We start from the raw sequence: 20,869 nt of genomic DNA, 5'->3' as shown, positions 1-20,869 counted from the left end.
AACTTATTATTTCAGATGGGAAACATCAAAATTAACAAATTGACCAGAGGCTTGCTCAGTCTCTCAGATCCTATGATCATGACGCAACATTTGGACAAAGATGAAATATGAAACTGATATTCAGACAATGTAAGTCAGACATAGAGCTACAGATTTCTAGCACCTGCGTGCATTCAGACCAGCAGAGACCGTCACCGCGTGTCATCGCTCAGAGGTGGTGAGGTAATGTGGCCTGAAGTGAGTGATGGTTCAGAGCTCAGGTGCTGGCTGTCGAGCAACCATGACTTCATTGACAGGCAAACTTCACAGCTGAGTCTATATGCTACCCTGGGGATGTGTTTTGCACCCTGGGGATGAATGACTCAAGATTCGCTGTCATTGCCAAGTGAACTAAAGAAATAGAATTTAAACTCTGTGCTTAACTTAAAACAGTTGCATGGGCAAATTAAGGCAAGAGACTGCAATACTGATACAGCACCATGAGATGGCAGAAACACTTCCAGTCACATGTCTGCCTCAGTGTGCTTGTTTTTTTTTTTAATGCACCTTTGCCCTTTGACCGCAAATATGTGCATATATCAACTTAGTGTCCTGTTTGAGATTATATTTCAAAGATGCAAAATTATTTTTAAATGTCGCGTGGATCCTTAAAATAATATGTGATTTTGATGCATGTCTATTGGCTGCCAAACATCATGGGAAAGCATTTCTCTGTAATACAGCTTCCATGTGGTGTATGGGAATGGAAAAAAGGGAGGGAGGAAGGAGGAATATGCACTGGTTATTAGAGCGCTGGTCTGCAAATCAAATGTAAAAACTGAAAAAGCCACACTGATGAAGTAGAACATATGTCCCTTTGTCTTTTAAACATATCATGAGACTCAGTTTAACCTCTGTGCAGACAGACTATTCGTTTGGGTAGATTCCAATAAAGAAAACTCAAGCTTCTGCAAAGTTTTTCCATCGCAGATTTCCCCCGTTAATGTTTTTTCACTCAGGGATTGTCCTGTGTGTCTTGAAGCTGTTTGTACGGTGTGGTGGTTTCTGTTGTTCTTAAGAGGTCTACTTCACCATCTCCGTCCAACATTTATGTGGCAAGCATGTTCATGGGAGCCCCACATCTGTGGCCACTACGTCGTGGTTGGGATCTCTGTTTGGCTCGCACTCCTGTCTCTGAGGTCAGCCTGCAGAGCCCCTGGCCCAATAATCACACCAGTCGCATATCCAGCCCATATGAAGTCAATAAAATCAAATTTAAACCAGATCCTGATTGGTTTTATGTCCCCCTTGTGTGTGTGTGTGTGTGTGTGTGTGTGTGTGTGTGTGCACGAGCAACGGTTACGGAAACCGTGCATACACACACAAAGAAAATATTGTAACGTCAGCCCATCTCAAAATGTGTGTGCCTGTAAGTTTATATGTGTATAAAGTGGATGGAGATGGAAAGAGAGAAAATGAGAAAGTGAGCATGGTGAGTGTCAAAACAAAAGGTCAACCCTTTATTTCTTTTCCAGGATACAGCACAAAATCAACAACATTCTTCAGTACTTAAAAAAAGGAGTTTAGAAAACAACAATTATACAAATTAGATTTGCCCAGTGAGTCTATAAATTGTTTTAAAAGGACTGACTCTGCAAAAAGTCAATATATAAAAAATACACAAGAAGAAGCAGAGAGAAACAATAAGCCGATAACCAACGTCTTATGTTTGTGGCCGAACAGTAGTAGCAGTGATGAAAGCATTGAAGACTAAAATTGAAAACACACGTGGAAAACAAAGTAACAGCACTGCTTTTAGAGCGTCTGTGCAGTCCTTCCTTTCAAGGCAAAACCAGAATTTTCCTGGATGTGTGGCGCCACTGGCTTTTAGCCACAGGGAGAGGGTGTGTCAGTGAAGCCCATCTCCATTATAAGGTCCACTGGTGATAAGTGAAACTTAGCTCCAGCTCCTGTGGTGGGATCTTTTTTTCTTAATGTATTTTTGGAGGGTCAAGGGTCGATCTCCATTGGAACAACGGTGAGGATGGCGTCCTCGTTTCCACGGCGCACGACTACTCTCAGGGTTCCTTCCTTCTTGATGGCGGCACTGACATCGGTCGCTGTTGAGATCCTCTGACTGTTGATGGAGATGATGACGTCGTGCTCTTTCAGGCCAGCGCTGGAGGAGGGAACAGGAGGAGAGTTGTGTTGTGGGTAAGCAGAAAATGATTTTCAAGCCCTATACTCTCATCTGACATAAGAGTCAACCCCTTGACCTGGATCCACACCAAAATTGAATGAGTCCTTCCCTGACCTATACTTCATCCGTCCACCAAGGTTTGTGAAAATCCATGCAGTTGTTTTTGTGTAATCTTGCTATTACATAGTGTTGCAATAATTACGTAGGGAAACAGTAGGTTAATAGTCAACAGATGTAACAGCTCACACACAACACATGATGTGTTTCTAATGTTTTAGTAAACAAATAGAAGTTGTACATCTGTGATCTGTGAGCACAATCTTTGTCGATGTAACATCTGTTTACTTTCACGATGCAACGATAATGAAGGAATGAGAGCACAACAAGTTCAGAGTACTCGAGCAAATGAAAACATGTTGAGCAGACGCAGAAACATACTGAAGAAAACAACCTAGTAAACGTGGAATCACACACAGGCCGAGGCAGTAACCGGCCGCGGTATCAAACGCCGACTCCCGACACAGCCGCTTAATCACATCCACATGTAAACACAGACCACCACACCTTCACTTGTAACAACACGAGTGCAGCGCAGTTCCCTCACTACCCTCAGCTGCTCTCACACCTCCGACGCAGCAAATGGTAGGTTCTCTACAGCAGGGTCTAGATTCCCAAAGTTAATAAAACAGCATATAAAACAGGAACGAGTTTAAAAGCTTGAAAGTGCAGGCTAGAAAATAACGCAGGGTTTAAAAGGAACCGCAGAAATGTCATTATGCAAAGAAGCAGGGGGCGAATTGAGCGACGAGTAAACTCTGACGAGGCCTCGCAGGGGGAGACCGCTCCGGAGAGGGCTGGGTGAGCAGGAAAACCACAGAGCAGCGAGTAACCTCCCTGCATGAGGTTTAGAAGGAAACAGCTGACCTCAGCATCTCCAGAGCCTGACTGCGCTGGAGCTGTGGTGGTGGCTGATTGGAGTGGGCTGCAGTTGTGGGAGGAGGGGGGATATTTTAGAAAGGCCAGGAACTTCAGGCACGCCGGAGTGAGCTATGAATTTATGTGCGAGTGAGACAGTTGTGTAGGAGGCTGCGTGTGAGTTTCGAGTGTGTGTGTCCGTGTGCACGCTTTACAGTTGGTGGAGAGAAATGAATTAAGGGAAAGGAAATGAAATATACTGTCTATTTACATTATGAGAGGCCAGAGGGAGCCCTGTGGAGAGTGATGGGGCTCTTGTGTGGCGTTAATTGCCAAAGACAATACCCCCGCGGCTCAGAAAGAGCCAGAAACAACTCATATTTGCACTTCACCATAAAAACATACGTTTTGCAGCTAAGCGCACAAAATATCACATCTTACACTGCAGCCGGTGTCTTTGCAATGACCTCCATAACGTAGGCTCCAGAGGTGATGTCAGGGAAGTCGCGGTGTCGAGTCTTCAGCTCTTTGGCCAGTCTAGAGGTAGAAAAGAGGACATGGGTTGATACCTCTAAATTTTTCATCTGGCAAAACAACATCCAACTTTACACCGCTTATCTTTGGGGCTACACCCGCGTATCACAGGGCCAACGTACAGAGACAAACACCAAAAGTTACACTTTCATTCGCAGCTACGGACAATTTAGGAAGGACTGTGGGAGGAAGCCAGAATACCTGGAGAAAACCCACTGCATGCAAATGTAACAATGCCAATTATCACACAATCCAATGTGCATTTTAATTTATTTTATTTAATCGATATAATCACACAAAATCTTTGTACAGAGTCATTATCTGCATTGTCAAGTCCTGTACACAGCTTTTTATCTCCCTTTTCTATTGGGATAGGCATGTGACATCTCGGTCATTTAAGTTTTTGTATGTAAGCCTCTCTGTTATTTTGTTTTTTAGTTTATTTGTTAGTTGAATAGTATCATATGCAAAACTACGTCTGATGTTCTATTTGTGCAGCAGCAGCTCCACATATCTAAGGAGTTGTTTTTTGCTTGGTTTGTCAGGATAAACTGAGATCGCCTCCAAAGACATTCATGTTCTGGCCTCTGCAGCAATAAATCACAAAGCAGACATCGCTAGACTCCAGCGGTTGCACAGCCTACACACACACACACACAGACGACGTCCTGCGATTCGAACTGGGAACCCCTCTTGCTGTGAGGCGGCCGTGCTAACCGCTGCACCACCGTGTCACCCTCTAGCAAAACAAACTAAAAATCTGAATGTCACACTTTAATGTTGTCCACAGTAAAACAAAGGGAATCATTCACTGCATTTCTACAGATTTCAACTCACGATGGAGTGAGAGTCATCATCCTCACACCGATATATTTCTTCTTAGCCGCTGCTCTCCCTGGAGACAGAAAACAACACAATACAAATACAATCATTCATCCTCTTGCCTCCACCACACTGGCCTCTTGGTTTTATGAAGTCATTTACTGACCTCAGAACAATTTAAATACCCCCAGTGTGTTTTGTTTTCTGCATATGAGTGAAAGATATATTACTTTGGACCAGACTGCGGATCACTGATCGCCTCACTAATCTTAAACACGTCTCACATGTGCACATCTACATACTCCATCTTCTTTATGTTTCCTCATAAATTTGGAGAGTCTTGTTTGTTTTAGTTAGTTCATCACACTTGAAATTAAAGTGAGACGTCATGTTGGCAGCCACATATAAAATACATGTGTGTGCCGGTGCCGGGGCCAAAACACACTGGGGTGTAGAGCACGAACATAAAATAACACGTACTGGCATATTCCTCATTGTAGTTTATTTGTAATCTCATAACACTGTGAGGTAATGCTGGGCACAGAAAACTGAAAATGGACTCAAGAAAGCACAGAGAGATGCTGTGCTATATAAAATTGGTGCACGAGATCTTGGTCCAACTCTCGCAGCCAACTTTCAAAATCGTAACAGCTTTAGAAGCGATAAAATGAAAACACAATGAGTCAGTGAGTGACAGCTCGTACCTCGGGACTGTCTTACATAGGACTCTTCCAGGAACTCCCGAATTTTGTCTGAGGGAATCGCAAAGGAAATGCCGGCCGTCACTTTCAACGTGTTGATCCCGATCACCTCGCCATCCTGAAACAGAAAACTCCCACTTAGCTTCTTGTAAAAACACAACTCTAAATTAATATGTGGATTTTAAAATGTCATGGAAATGTAAACATGTTTTTATTTTCACTTACCAAATTTAACAGAGGCCCTCCAGAGTTGCCGTACTGTCAAAAAGATACACCACTTGTTATTTGTGTTCGCAGGAATGAGTTGCACAATAAAATGTCCTCTTCTTTCACTTACATTGATGATGGCGTCCGTCTGAATGTACTCCATGTCTGAATTGTGAAGCCCCAGCTCTCGGCCCCCTCGCTGGGTGGTGCTGACGATTCCTGTGGTGACGGTGTTCTGGAGGGAAAACGGGCTGCCGATGGCCACGACAAACTCCCCCGGCCTCAGGTCTGAGGAACGGCCCAGCGGCAGCACAGGCAGCTTGGTCTGCAGGAGAAGAAACACAAGGGGACAGCGTTCATACAACTGGAAGCCAGAGTTATTGGGAAAAAGAATGGAGTCATGAGTATGAACATGTAGAAGAGTAAGTAGCACGGCATGGGCCACTGAAACAGGCGGCTGTGGCACAGTTGGTGGAGCAGATCGTCCACGAACCAGAAGGTCGGTGGTTTGATGAATGTGTGTGTGAATGTGTGACTTTAAGTGGTCATAAATGAAACACTTGTAAATGTTGATACTAATTCCAGAAATCTTACAACAGATGAACAACAGCTGATTCTCCAGTTTGAGGTTATATACTAAAATGGTCAGCAAAAAAAATAATGACTTATATTTGGCTGTATTCTGCATGTAAAAAACATGTGTTCTGATATTAATAATATGTTTAATATAAAATTCAGATTGTGTTAAAGTGTTGACTGATTTGTAAAGAGTCAAACTCAATGTTGCTTCAACTGGACTGATTCTATACAGAGCTTTCAGGACACATGATCATGTGTTTCATAATTTCAGCAAAACCTCAAGTCTCCTAAACACAACCCACTCAACGCTGCGTGGCAGTTCTCCCACGTTAAAACAATTACTGCTTTTCCACCGCAGGGAGAAGTGACATTGACGCCAAACATCTCAACTCACATGCTAATAATCCAGATCAGAAGCTTATTTGTTGGACTCTTGCTGACAAATCACTTTAATCGCATATGTGTGCCAACAAACACAGACGCCGGGGAACTGACGGATGCACAATGACGACCTTAAGCTCTCATTAACCCGGCTTCAGTGAGCAGTGGAAACCAGGCTGCAGAGAATTGTCTCTCCAGACAGAGAAAGGATATATTTATCCATCCGCAGTGACAGTTTCCTTTTCTGAATGAAATCATCACTGCCGGGCAGTGCCCACGCACAGCCACATCCCGTTGAGTGTGTGCACAGACCCAGAGCCCAGACGGCATGGCCAGCACTATCCTAGAGAAAGAAAGGGATCTGTGCTCCCCCTGTGTATCCATTTTGTTTACTCAGGGATATAAATAGGCGTCAGTGGAGGCTGCAAGGTAACTTAGACAGAAACACAAGCTGGCAAACACCGACAAAAGGATCCCGGGAAATATGCAACATGCAACACCCAGACGTACAGCAGGCAAATCACAAATCATATTATTCTCAGTCATAAAACACGACACCTCGCTGCCTGTGCATGCTTGCATACATTTTTCTCTTCTTATGGATGTCTGCAGTAGTAGACAATAAAACCCTTATAACAGACGCCTGAATTAAAATGTAGTTTATGCAAAATTTGAAAATCTTATTGTGAGAAAACATTCAACGCACACGTTCGATTCATTTGTCGGTTTGTTACGCGTCAACGATCTTGACCCTTGAGGTGAAGTTATAATTAGAAGATGACAAAGATAGTGATAGCCAGTAACTGAGAAAGAGAACCTTTCAACCGTACATTCCACCTTATACCTTACACACACACACACACACACACACACACACACACACACACACACACACACACACACACACACACACACACACACACACACACACACACACACACACACACACACACACACACACACACACACACACACACACACAACTAACACAGATGTCCGAGGCCGTGCTCCTGGTGCCTGTGGGCTTGTTTGTACATTGTGGGGATGTTAAAAGCAAACACACACACACACAAACGCACACAGGCTGCAGGAGTGTGTACATAAACCTGAGGAAAACATACATTTGGCAGGTGCAAACACACAAACAGGCACCTGACAGGGGAGAAGCAGTGTGTATAATCACCCCCGCTCTCCTCCCCCCTAAGAGTATAACCAGATGGAGAGAGGAAGCAAGAGGAACACACACACACACACACACACACACACACACACACACACACACACACACACACACACACACACACACACACACACACACACACACACACACAGCGCTGAGAGAGAGGACGTCAGGTGGATGTGAGTCACTGCCAAGACCTTCAGGACTCACACTGCTGGTCACCATGATTACCATAACAGTTAGCGATACCACCGGTGCCATGGTGACTGTTGCCATCAGCTGAAAACCTTGTATCTCCAAAATGTCACCTATGAGGAATTGTCTAACTTGTCTGCTGTTAATGCAGTTTTTGCAGTTTATAGTTTATAGTCTCTGTCGTGCAAACCCCAAAACACAACACATTCAGATAAATCATGCACAAAAGCAAAATGCATCAGTTTTGCCGACGCACAAGCTGAGCAAACACTGAACGTGCACAACGTTGTGAAAGACCTTCAGCTTACGCATCGCTTACTGATCACGGCTGCTCAGCATTCTGGACTCGTGACTCGTGGAAAACCATCCCGCTGTGTAAAGTTCGACTCTGCTGACCACCCAAGTGACTCACACCCTGCTATTTCAGAAGCACTGGTACTTCACCCAATGGAGCGACAGCCACACGTGGAGGAGGGCAAGGTGAAAAGAGGGGAACAACAAACACCACAAACCACAGGAAGGGAGTTTGAGAATGTGAGACGAGTGAGTCAAACCCAGTTCTGTTTGATATTTCATCGATGCATGCAGCCCGCGCTGGACTAAAGCGGCTTCTGACCCAAATCTTTTATTTCTTTTTCTTTTTTGGGGTTTAAGATCCAAAACGGCAACAATTGGGGGAGTATCTCGGAAAAATCCTTTATAGGCAGCTGAGGAGTTCTGATGTGGTCGACGAGAATAGCCTCTAGTTTCTGAAAATGAAAGCCTCTTGTTTTGTTGGGCTGGAGACCACGTCATTGCCTCACATTGTTTTGCTGGACTTCAGTATGATGCCATCGATTTCTCTCTGACGTTCCCTAAAGCAAACCATGTTTTCCAAGTTCTTGAGAGTTCAGATATGAGATGGCGTCAGATTCAAGGAGGGGCGACTACACAGCTCTGCTTGTCTTCACCAGAGACGTAGCTGCAGGAGGCTCGTGTTGGAGATAAGTTCCAGACTTTCTTTTCCTCAGTCGTTTGTCCCTGAGCTTAGTTTTGATTTCTTCACACAAACAGATTTGATCAAAGTTAAGTTATCAGGGACACCACGGTGAAACGACAGCAGGACGGCAGACAAGCTGCAGAGTCGCTGTATAGATCTGTTATTACCTCCGCCAGGGACGTTACATTTTCATTAGCGTTTATTTATCAGGAATACTCACAATATTCTCTGTGTGCCCTTCGTGTTTGTGTTTGTCTTTGTCTTAGTGGAAGGATACGGTATGGATCGGGAAAGAACCAACTCAATTTTGGTGTGAATCCAGATCAGGGGGCAGATGCGCTCACTTTCTTTAACATTGAGAGATTGGATGTTTTTCACCAATCTAAATTGTTAATTTGTCAATTTCTCCGAGAATAATTCATGGATCTTGATAAAAATCTTGTTGTTTAGGGGACTGATATCTATGAGTTAGTGGAGATCAAAATAAAAACCTGGATGTGGTGAATTTAAATGTGTTTTCATAAGGGTTCTAAGTGGTATTCAAGGTATTTAACACTACGCCTTGGTCGATTGGAGTTTCGCTTAAAAAACCATTACACTAACAACCATTTTATGACTAGACGACCAGGTGCAAACTTTGAACCTCAGTCAAACTGGGACAGACTGTGGCCCGACAGTTTCTGAGGTGTGTACTTATATGCACACACACACACACACACACACACACACACACACACACACACACACACACACACACACACACACACACACACACACACACACACACACACACACACACACACACACACACACACACACACACACACACACACACACACACAGAGGGAGAAGGTTGCCTGGGCATGAACCCTCACAACCTCGTCTGTAAATTAAAACCCACACACCTGGCACTGCTTAGATATACAGCCTCACCACTTCAAAATACACAGATCGAGACACTGAGGCTGCTTCGCTTTGGGTCAGTGTGCGTGACCCGCACTGTCTATAAGCTCAACTTCACTCACTTAAGCTCCTTTCATATACATGCGACTTCAAAGCAAGGGAAACATGCTTCTATGAGTTCTACCTTGCAATATTCATACATACACTACGTTATAGGGTTTTACTGTAGACGTCTGCCCTCGGGGTTGTGTTAATGCAGATAAAATGGGGCAGGTCTCAGCGTGCTTATATATAATATGAAGTCAGGGGATCAGAAGAGCAGGCTGAGGGGTTGGAGACAGCGGACAGTAGGTGTGGTTGTTTGTGTGTCAGTCTGGATGCTTGTATGGTGTGTGACTCATGTGTATGAATGCCTGTTTGTGCAGGTTTAGCGGACTGAAAACCGTCAGATTTGTAGGGTGAATATTGTTTATATGACTTTACAAAAAAAAGTTAGCACACATTATAAGTTGAATGCCACTCAGTAGTAGGTTGGTTACAGAGCTCCGTATTTTTGAATTTGTTAAATCAATCTTTAAAAGTTAAATCATCAACGTGTTGGAGCAAGTAAAATCTATGGAGAGTCTCTGCATTGGCCTTCGCATCTGCATAGCAAGCAGCACTTTATGTGCAAATCAGGCTACTGTGCCGGTAATTGGAGGCAATGGCGAGTCGATAGCCGTCTAAAGTGTGGCTACATTTCTCAAAAGTTGACAGACTAACTAAACAGTTTTTTTCTATACGTATTCACTCTAGGAGGTGAAATGAGATTTTCTGGTATTAGAGAGAAACAAAAACCTTCAACAAAATGTAATGGGTGCTGAAAACAGGGGTGAAAACATAACCTCCTTGGTGAGGACAAATATCACAGAAGTAGGTGTGAATCCAAACCGCAGACAAGACATGAAGTTCATATTTTTGCTTCACCGAGCTGTTCCCTGCACTGTAGGTAACATCAACATGTTCAAATCCCACTGGCTGAGCCATATCCTCGCTGACACCAGTACGGAAACCACTATGGTTTCCATATGTTGTTGGGAAGGTTTCTGAGTCTGTGTAAGAGCAAACATATGTCTGTGAGTCCCGTGTGTATGTGCACTTTTGCATGAGAGCTCGGAGGACTCGAGGGCGTCTCAGTTCTGGCCAGACACCACAAAACTTTGAACTGCTCCCATCACGGTGATGAGAGGAGATGAGGTCTTATGTGTTCATTTGCTTCAGGAAAACTGCCCGAAACATATGAACAACACCTCCCTTTTATCTTTAGTCTTGGGTCATTCTTATTTACACTGAGCTGAAACATTTCACTCTGAGTAACCTCTTTACAGTTGACCTCGTATTTGGCCCTGTGTGTGTTTGGATACGGTCCAACCTTGAACTTGAACATAGATACTGCGCACGCAGAGATGATAATGGCAAGAGTAAAACTTATGAGCGTCACATTATTCCCTATAGGTTTTATATGTCTAGTGTGGTTATATTGTGGTCTAGACTATTCTTTAGGAGGCTGGGGGAGCTCACTGGGATCTGCTGCAGGAACTCCGAGGGTCCCTGGATCCCACTTTAAGAACTAAAGGGTAATAGCCCCTTTTGTGTTGCACTTTCATAAAGCCTGCACCCGGATTGTAGAGTATGACACTTGCAATAAATGAATTAGTGAGATAATAAAAGGAGCAACTGGCTCAAAGGGCAACACCTCCACCTAGAAACAGTGTTAAGTTTACTCTGGATAAACAGGGGGACACACTGTAGGTTCCAGAGACAATTCATCACAGTGAAATCTTCATGAAACTTTTTTGACTTTCTTAGTAACAAGCAAACTTTGTGTGTATTCGATTTCAGAGAAGGATTATAAAACCTCCATCAATCCATTATCTATGTCATTTACTTTACTTTTACATCATTGACGGGCGAGACAAAACTGTTTTGGGTTGGGATGCTGTCTGTCCAGCAGGCTTGAAAAACAATTACACAGCCAAAATGTAGGCCAAGACAAAATGCATCAAGACCCGGTGTGTGTGTGCATATGTGTGTGCACACGTGCGTTGGTTGTGTGTGTGATTTCTTTGGCTCTTCTCCCACCTAACTGCCTCCTTGAGCATGGGAACCATTTTGGTTGCAGGGACAATGGATGAAAGAGAGAGGATGGGTGAGGAGGAGAGGAAGATGTGATTCATTTCCCCTCGGTGTGTCTCTGAAGGACAACGTGCAGCGTCTTTCCACTTGCAATGAGCCTGTCCTCCATGTTCCTGCAGGGAGCCGTCCTAAGCCCATCTGACACACACACACACACACACACACACACACACACACACACACACACACACACACACAATGATTTGTCTGTCAGTCCTGTTCATCCATCTCTCTCTTCCTGGGGAAACATTTACTTAATGTTGCTGATGAACAGATAAACAAAACTACAGACGGCTACATGGAGGCACATTCCTCTCTTTCCTCTGAGCACATAAACACACACACACACACACACACACACACACACACACACACACACACACACACACACACACACACACACACACACACACACACACACACACACACACACACACACACACACACACACACACACACACACACACACACACACATCCATACTGTATTCCAATAATAGCTCCTTCCAAACCAACCCCAGGCAAATCTCCCAGAGAGAATGATTTGCGAGTCTTGATACCAGGTGACGAGTTGCAGCACACAAACAAGCAGAGCTGTTGTTTTTCAGGCGACCATGTGGGCAACATGAGGCCGGATTTCTCTGCCACTCGTAAAGCTCAGTTTAGCACGAGGGTTCAGTTAATAGCTCGTTTTATGGGAGTCGACTTCCAAATGTTTTTTGGCTTCTTTTGTCTTTTTGGGGCAACTTTTCTTTTCACTGCCTGGGATTCAATGAAAATATAAACTGAACCTTTAATAAAAAACACTCCTCTTGCTTTTTGAGACATTCTTTCTAACGATGGTAGATTTAGCTAGTGGAATTTGTAGTATTTTTATAAAACAATGAGTCATTAGGGAAGAAGCAAACTAAGCTGCGGTCAGTTGTGCACTGAACTCTAGATAATCTGCTGAAATTACTTTTTGAAAGGTAGATATATATACACACAGTATATTATATATCCCAAAAGCTCTTATTCCTACTACACACCCACACATACTGTGTCTATGCTTGCTGAACTATGACAGGATAATCACCGTTTGGAGGAGTGGTTCAGCAAATGTTCAGCTGCACCACGAACAATTTCTCTTGTTTCTGTGCTACAAAGTGACCCCAGTATAGCAGAATAAAATCATCCAGACCTGTGACTGCATCATGTGATAAAATGATCTGGGATGTCACGGAAACTTTTCTTCACAGTCAGTTTGAGTGTTTTGACATTTTTCCAAGACGGTATAGCCTGTGGAAGTTAACCATCAGTCAAATGTCTTTCAACAAGTCAGAGAGCGTCAGAGTCAGAGCGAGTCCATCCAGGTAAAAGTGAAACGCATCCAAATCAGGGAAAGTGTTTCCAACCTGGGTGTGAATTGTGTTAAAGGACTTTTAAAGCCTAAGAACAACAAGTTCTATCTTTATTGGGCTGTTGCCACATCACACAGTTGACTCATTAGCCTATTAGCTCACACAGTACTGCAGACATATGGATCCATTTTCCAGGCCTTGACCACATCTCTCCCTCTCTCTCTCTGTCCCTGTTGCTTTCTCTCTTCCTCTCTGACTCTCTGCACAGGAACAAGTGAGTGCAGCACCACCCCCCCCACCCCCCCTTTCCTTTCCCCTCTGAAGTTCCAGCTGCTGTATAGACAGACTAATGTATTCCCCAGAGCTGAGGGGCAGACCACAGCCCAGGGAGCAGACTGGGCCTCGCTACCAATAAAATCATTTCAACAGAGACAAGAGAAAAAAAGAGAGAAGCGAGGCGTCATTCTCAGGAGAAGTTAACTTCCTCACTCATAAACTGGTGCAATTGTTAATTGAATATCTGTGGCTGATTATGTATTAACCACAGTCGGCTACAGTATGCTCAGGGAGGGAGATGGAAATGACAGAGGGAAGATTTAAGAGCAGTGTTCAGTACCAATCAGAATATGAATTCATTAACTCACATATGGCAAATCTGGTACATGTGCGGCCACATTTAAAGTTTGTGTGTACAATAAATTTAGAAAATCTTTATTCTTAAACTCAATATTTTTTGCCTTTTTCCTTCCTTGTCACTTGCTGCTAAGGTTTACTGCTTAGGACCTGAAATGTAGGACTTAACGGATAAGTTCACAGTTATTAGGTCTATCTAAATCCAACTTTCACATGACCATAAAGAGTTTTCAGTCACTGTGACTGTCCAGTCGGTTCGTAGCGATCACCTTCTGAGTCTTTTTCGATGTAGCTGATGGTGAACAAGATCCACAGTCCTATAGTTTTCTATAAAACACGTCCAAACATGGCTTCAACGGTCTGAATTTAACAAAACTTCTCTTCAGTACCAAAGTCGTCCTTTTGTTTCCCAGACAGTGTCTTTGTGGAGCTGCAGTGGAGGGACAATGAGCAAATTGGAGATTTTGTTACTGAAAATACCATAATTTATGCAGATGACCAGAGGATTTGACAAACACAGACTGCTCAGATTAGCCATGTATTTTTACACAGAATGAAAAATAAGGAATTTCGTCTCCCATTGCTTCGCCTCCACAGAAATAGACTTAGTCTCTCTCTCTCTCTCTCTCAGCGACTAATAGGTGTTTCAATGAATACATGGGCGAGCAAGACTTAAGATACTGAAATTAAAGACCCTGTAGCAACAGAAAGGTGTTGGGATGACTATATTTACACTTTTAAATGTAATGATAAAATGCATTTTCACTCATCCCCCTACCTTCTCATTAGAACTCACTCATCCTCTAATTCCCCTCTTCATCAACTCTCACTAGCGTACACCCACCCACCCACGCACACACACACACACACACACACACACACACACACACACACACACACACACACACACACACACACACACACACACACACACACACACACACACACACACACACACACACACACACACACACACACACACACACAGATCACCTGAGGAATCACCCTGATTCAACTTCACACAGTGACTTAGCCTCTTTATCAAAACGAGTATAGACACGGTGTTGAATTTGTTTTTACACCTCAGATACAGCTCCCTCTCATTTGATTCAACCAGACGGTGTCATGCAGAGGAATGCAACGACTACACTCTAAGTGAAAAGCTGGGAAATATATCTGTAACGTACACGCGAACATTTCTGCAACAACATGAAGAATCCGTCATTCCAGGAATCTGACTGTACACAGCACAGGCTGAGCGTGTGATGTAAACAACTACGAGAGAGAATGAGGACCAGCCTGTCATCAACAGACGGAGCGGCTTTTTATTACAGGATGAGCAAAAACAAAGCATCTGTCACTGCTCTTTTCCGCGCTCTTCCCTCACACTGTCGGCCCGAACAAAACCTCTGTGTTTCGGCCTTTCTTTCAGATCCCGACGTCTTTGTAAAACACCTCGAGTTGCTGTCATAAGCATCTATTGAGCTGCGTCATCCAGCCATGAGATGAGCTCCACAATGCATCCCGCTCGCTCCCCGTCAATCGGCCCTGGCTTTGTGCCACGCATTCCTCCTTCACTGTGATTAACATGTAACGTTGTGGATCCCACTCGTACAGAAGAAACAGACAGGGACAGACAGGGACAGACAGGGACAAAGAGTTGTCCTCCTCTGCAGGAAAATGTTTACCTCTGTTCTTTTAAATATCATTTCTGGCTTTAAACAGGTGATGTGTTTCCAGCGCTCTGTAATAAGCGAGTGTCTCCACACGCTGCTCGGGAGAAGAAGTGTGTGATGTATGTCGGTTGTTTTTGCAGCCTGTTGTGTTTGAACACTGACAGGATCAGGACTGACAGCCAGACAGCTGCTTCTTAAAGACCTGTTTGGCTGCACCTGCATTCTCACTTTACTTCACTCACGCTCTGAATAATCTCGAAGATTTAGAAACATTTTCATGCCAGACTTCCATCTCACGGCTTTCAAACTTACCAACCGTTAAACGGAAGAATTACTGTGTGTGTCAATGTTTTGATCTCACACCACCAGCTGATGGAAAACGTTGCCAGGAGAACCTTTGGCTGTTTTCTCTTTCCAAGTGACTCGTAAATCTTTGCACTTGCAAAAGTTAATGTGTGAAACAAATGTTTGTCCAGTTCTATTAATCTCATCATGGAGTCCGACTAGTTTTCTTTTATCACACGAGTCAAACAATTTCTCCGCACAAAACACAAACAGTGATTCTTCTTTTAGGTTGTTTTCGGTCCAGACGACATTTTGGCTGTTCTTTATTAACAGCTCTCTGCCAATGGATTCATTCATTCACCCAATTGAAAAGAAATAGAAACCATTTTGTGTTGCTCAGTGTTGATATTGAGGTGGTGCCCAAAAACAAATCAATGTATGGTCACTGAGAAGTGTAGAAATACTTTTGTTTCATTGGGAAACTGTGGCAGGTCAGAGGTCATCAGTTCAGTGGGCTCCTCCCTTCATATGTGACCCAGAAAAGAAAGTGTAGTAAATACCAGGTCTGGACAGGGTCAAAGAATCGAAAGCAGAGCTGGAAGCCAACAGATGGAGAATAGAAAGTGTAGTACAAAAGTGCACTACACTAAAGGAACAGTGTCACATCATTTGTTTTCTTTCCCTGTCTTTAAACTAAGTTCAGCTAATCACCTCCTGGCTCTTGCTCCAAATTGTACATATGGACATGACACTGTTAATTTTCTCATCTCATTCTCAGCAAGAAAGTGAATACTCCGCTAAATGACCTGACTACTAGAGGGAGGGACCAAATCGAAGTGAGCTCTGTGACTGACCGGTGCATCAATCTTGATGAGGGCGATGTCCGATTTCTCGTCCACGTCTTTGATTTTCGCGTCATAGGAGGCGCCGCCCTTCAGCTCCACTTTCACCCGGTGTTTATTGGCCACCACGTGGGCATTGGTCACAATCTGGCCATCTTCTGCCACAATGAAGCCAGAACCGCTGGCCACTGCCACCTCTCGCTTGGAATAGGTCATCCTGTGGAGTGAGGGAGACAATGGTTGGAGGGAGGAGGAAGGGGATAGAGAGTATTAGTGTTGACTCCTTCAACAGGCGTCTTCTAGGAAAACAAAGAAAGACATCAAAACCTATGTATGCTGCACCAGTGGTGTGGGACTGAAGTTGAAAGCGTGCGAGGCGTAAATATATAAACAGCACAGGCAGGAAAGTATTCGAAGGTGAGCTGGAGAGATTAAAAGAAACATTTCAGCCTTAATATACAGAAAAACCTCGATGAAAAGCTGCTTTCAAGTCAACCCCAGACGCAACAGAGGAGGAGGGAAGAAAGGAGAAGGTAAGAGGCAGATCTGAGTGAGAGAAAGATGGAGGATCAGACACTGAAAGCACTTTACAGACGGAACAGAGACGACTCGAAGACGAAGAATCAGAGACAAACGAGAGGCAGAGATGAGAGAAACAGCGAAAAGAAAAGATGTGGGAAAAAAGGCTGAAGCTGGGAGAGAGGTGCGCTGCCGACTGCAGTGACCTGGGTGAATCCACAGGTGGGCTGTAAATTTTAGTGTGTTGCAGTCTGGCCCACACACACACACACACACACACACACACACACACACACACACACACACACACACACACACACACACACACACACACACACACACACACACACACACACACACACACACACACACACACACACACACACACACACACACAGCTCTTACTTGCGGTAGAGTTCAATGTGAACTACAGACGGAGCAATTATCTCCACCACGTCGGCGATGAAGTTGTATTTGTGTCTTGGGCTGTCTGGATTGTCCTGACCTGGAAACGCAACACACACACACACACAGACAGGATGTTGAATGAGTAACAACAAATAGAAAACATACTGCATAATGTAAGAGCTGTGTGAGAATAGCAACCCTTTATCATAACACAGAGCAGGAAAAGAACAGACGACAGTTCATCTGCGGTCGAGACTGTCTAGCTCAGGTCTGACACATGCTTACATGCTCATTTACAAACACGGAGCCCTGGAAATAACGAATTGAAATAAATACTTAACCTTCACCCTTACCCCATGGTCCTTAGTACAAAAACTACTCTCACACACATATACTGAGAGTGAAGAGTGCCAAATGAACTGAATCACCCACCACACCATCTACCCAGCATTGGGCATGTCAGGAAACGTTGACGGATTTACCTGGTAATTAAGTCCTAGCCAGAAGACAGTTTAACCAAAGCTATGAATCAAGACTCCCCAGAGCTTTCTCTCTGAGCTTTTCATCCCTTCGTTTGTAAGCCCTCATTTTGCCACGTACCTCCAACTATTCTGTCTCACAAGGAACAGTTTCAGTCATTACATTCTCCTGCAGGACAGAATTTGCGGAAAGTCAAAGGCAGAAGCATAATCCCCGGGATATCAGTGATTACAGTGAAGGGTTAAGGAAAGAGAAAGAGACTTTCCGCTTGAGGTGCCGTTAAGCTAACACCAACATGGAGTCAGGGCCATGACGGGTTCCACTAAATAATATAGAATGAAAACATCTGTCAAACCACGAGAGAGAGAGAGAGTCTGGTGCTATATGATCAATGGATAACATTCAACTGTCAAATCTATCCATCTATCTATCCATCTATCTATCCATCTATCTATCTATCAAGCTTACTAGTTTGCTAGCTATCTAAGGCTGTACTTTGCCAAATCATGCTGTGCGGTGGGCGCCAAATGCTAACATACTGTAGTTTACCCTTTTCACCAATTAGTTTAACATATTGACTCGATGGCATTAAGCTAATTAACACTAAATATAAAATACATGATAGGAATCTTATTTGGGCATAAACCAAGGAACGTAAAGTCGTAAAATACAGCCCTGCGATACGATGGCGACCTGTCCACAAACAACCATTATATATGCTATTGTACTGTATACGGTATGTATATATATATATCACATTCTATAAGGACAATTTAACTTAGTCTCAAATTAACCTAACCCCAAAGTGCATGTCTTTGGACTGTGGGAGGAAATCACAGAAAGGCCCTGGCAAAGTTAGGATTCGAGTCGGAAACCTTTTTCGCTGTGAGGCAACAATACTAACCACTGTTCCACTGTGCCGCCCTTGGAAGCATGGACGCCCGTTCAAAATGTCATAGCAATCGATTTAATAGTTATTGAGGTTTCTTTTAGTCTGGGCAGAAATGGTGGCCTGATAGAACTACATTGCCATCCCTTGAGACGTTTTATTAGAAAATGAAACCACTTTTCTCCAAATGTCCACATAGAAATTCCTTGAAATTTAAAGCTACTAATCAAATATTGAATTTTATAAATGTCAAACAAGGTTTTTATCACAGTAAGAAAGACGACTAATGGAAATGTGATGCTATAGCTTCACACCCGTGGGTTTGTTTCGGCTCTAATAGGATTCGACTGGAGCGAGAAGGCCCAGTGTCCAGAATCTGTTTCTGGAGCGTTCACACAGTCTCTCAGTCTCTTCAGCTTCACCGACGACAACGACTGCTGCCTCCTCACACACTGGAATTTACAACCCGACACACACGAGCGAGGAAATGTGATGATGGAAGTCCTATAAGCTCAGTGGTGACGATTTGACTGAAATATGAAATAATAAATCAAAAGTTGCTCAAAGCTCAGGAACATGAGACGGCCAGACGTATAATTTTGCAGCTGAACTGAGATTAGAAAGGCTCTACTGTCGTAGAATGGTGTTGACTTACGATTCAAACTGAAAAGCAGCTGTCTTTTCATACGCCAATAAATTACTAATTCATCTTTAACTTTTAACTCCTGAGAGCCAGAGTCGTGTGGAGGGGAATACGGATGTAAAGCTTCCTGATCAGTGTCTGATCCACGTGTCTGCAGCTACTGAACTGATGCCAGGGACACGTGATGGACGACTGCAGGTTCAGGTGAAGTTTCTCTGTTCATCACTCTGTTTTTAAAAATCCATCTTACTGCCATATATACACATAGTCTATATAATAATATATTTGAAGGAGGCCCTGTCATCGCAGAGAGGCACTGAAGAGGAAAATGAAAATGATTCACGACTATAATACTATGAGGAAGATGATGACACTTCTGCTCTGCGGTAAATTAAACGCTGTGACCTGATGAAATTAAAATTCAACACATATGGAAGCCATGATGACTGATGGTCGGGAACGGAGTGAGTAAATGACTCCTACTTAAAGACTGCAGTCGTGTTAACAATCAGTTGACAAAGATCACGCCTAAAACATTATTCCTGGAGTCAAATCAAGAATCCAATGAGAGGAAAACCATGAAGCTGCTCCTTTATTCTGTCTGTTTCACACACACATACTCAAAGCCCCCCTGCCTTCATCACCCCATATACCCATTACCCTCCCCTCCCCGCACATTGACCTTCACCACAAGAATCCCCGCTCAAGATCTCAGCCTCCATTCTTCCTCAGTTTTCCCATACATAGTACCTGCTGTTTTATTGGCGGCTGCAGGAGGAAGCAGCTTTTTCTTCTTCTTGACACTAGAGACACTCGATGTGGATACAGTTAGGTCAAACTGGGTCAAACGGAAGCACCAGAGCCATGAGACACAGAAACTAAACCACTGAAGTACTGTCACAGTTATGTGTGCGCTTGAATTCGGCTCAATACGCTTCTTCAGTGAATCAGATGTGAACATTAGTGCACTAAAGTGTAAGATTATGACACATTTGGTTTAGATGAGGCTCTGCTTGTCTGCAGTTAAGATGTTCTTCTTTCTGTTGTAAACTTTGCCAAGGAGGTTATGTTTTCACCCCTGTCCGTTGATTTCTTTGTTGGTTGGTTGGTTTGTGAGTTAGTTGGTTGGTTGGTTTGTGGGTTGGTTGGTTGGTTTGTGGGTTGGTTGGTTGGTTTGTTGGTTGGTTGGTTGGTTTGTGGGTTGGTTGGTTGGTTGGTTTGTGGGTTGGTTGGTTGGTTGGTTTGTTGGTTTTTCAGCAGGATTATGCAAGAACTATAAAACGGATTTCCACGAAACTTGGTGTTAAGGGAATCATATTTATAAGTGTGTTCGAACCCACACTTATAAGTTATTTGGACTCTAACTAACCTATTTTTTCCATTTCTAAAATACACAGACGCACAG

At 43.6% G+C, this 20,869-nt stretch overlaps 2 protein-coding genes across 2 annotated transcripts in view; both read right to left on the bottom strand.

Annotated features, from left to right (window-relative positions):
• Positions 1-1,472: 1,472 nt before the first annotated feature.
• htra1a (HtrA serine peptidase 1a) overlaps positions 1,473-20,869 on the bottom strand; it is a 24,707-nt gene continuing 5,310 nt past the window's right edge. The window contains exons 2-9 of the mRNA XM_034608197.1: positions 17,450-17,549; positions 16,538-16,742; positions 5,489-5,683; positions 5,377-5,409; positions 5,155-5,269; positions 4,466-4,523; positions 3,536-3,631; positions 1,473-2,158 (exon numbers count right to left, since the gene is read on the bottom strand). Coding sequence (XP_034464088.1) covers positions 1,990-2,158; positions 3,536-3,631; positions 4,466-4,523; positions 5,155-5,269; positions 5,377-5,409; positions 5,489-5,683; positions 16,538-16,742; positions 17,450-17,549 — 971 coding nt within the window. The 3' untranslated portion in view covers positions 1,473-1,989. The remainder of the gene's footprint in view (positions 2,159-3,535; positions 3,632-4,465; positions 4,524-5,154; positions 5,270-5,376; positions 5,410-5,488; positions 5,684-16,537; positions 16,743-17,449; positions 17,550-20,869) is intronic.
• The window catches only part of LOC117775238 (pleckstrin homology domain-containing family A member 1-like), a 25,103-nt gene continuing 24,368 nt past the window's right edge, over positions 20,135-20,869 (bottom strand). Inside the window, exon 16 of the transcript XR_004616219.1 lies at positions 20,135-20,146. The gene's annotated coding sequence lies outside the window, so the exon portion shown is untranslated. The remainder of the gene's footprint in view (positions 20,147-20,869) is intronic.

This window comes from Hippoglossus hippoglossus, chromosome 15 (assembly GCF_009819705.1).
Source record: "Hippoglossus hippoglossus isolate fHipHip1 chromosome 15, fHipHip1.pri, whole genome shotgun sequence".
In the NCBI taxonomy this organism is placed as follows: domain Eukaryota; kingdom Metazoa; phylum Chordata; class Actinopteri; order Pleuronectiformes; family Pleuronectidae; genus Hippoglossus; species Hippoglossus hippoglossus.
Note: the sequence above shows the minus strand (reverse complement) of the source record. Positions and strands in the feature narration are given on the sequence as shown.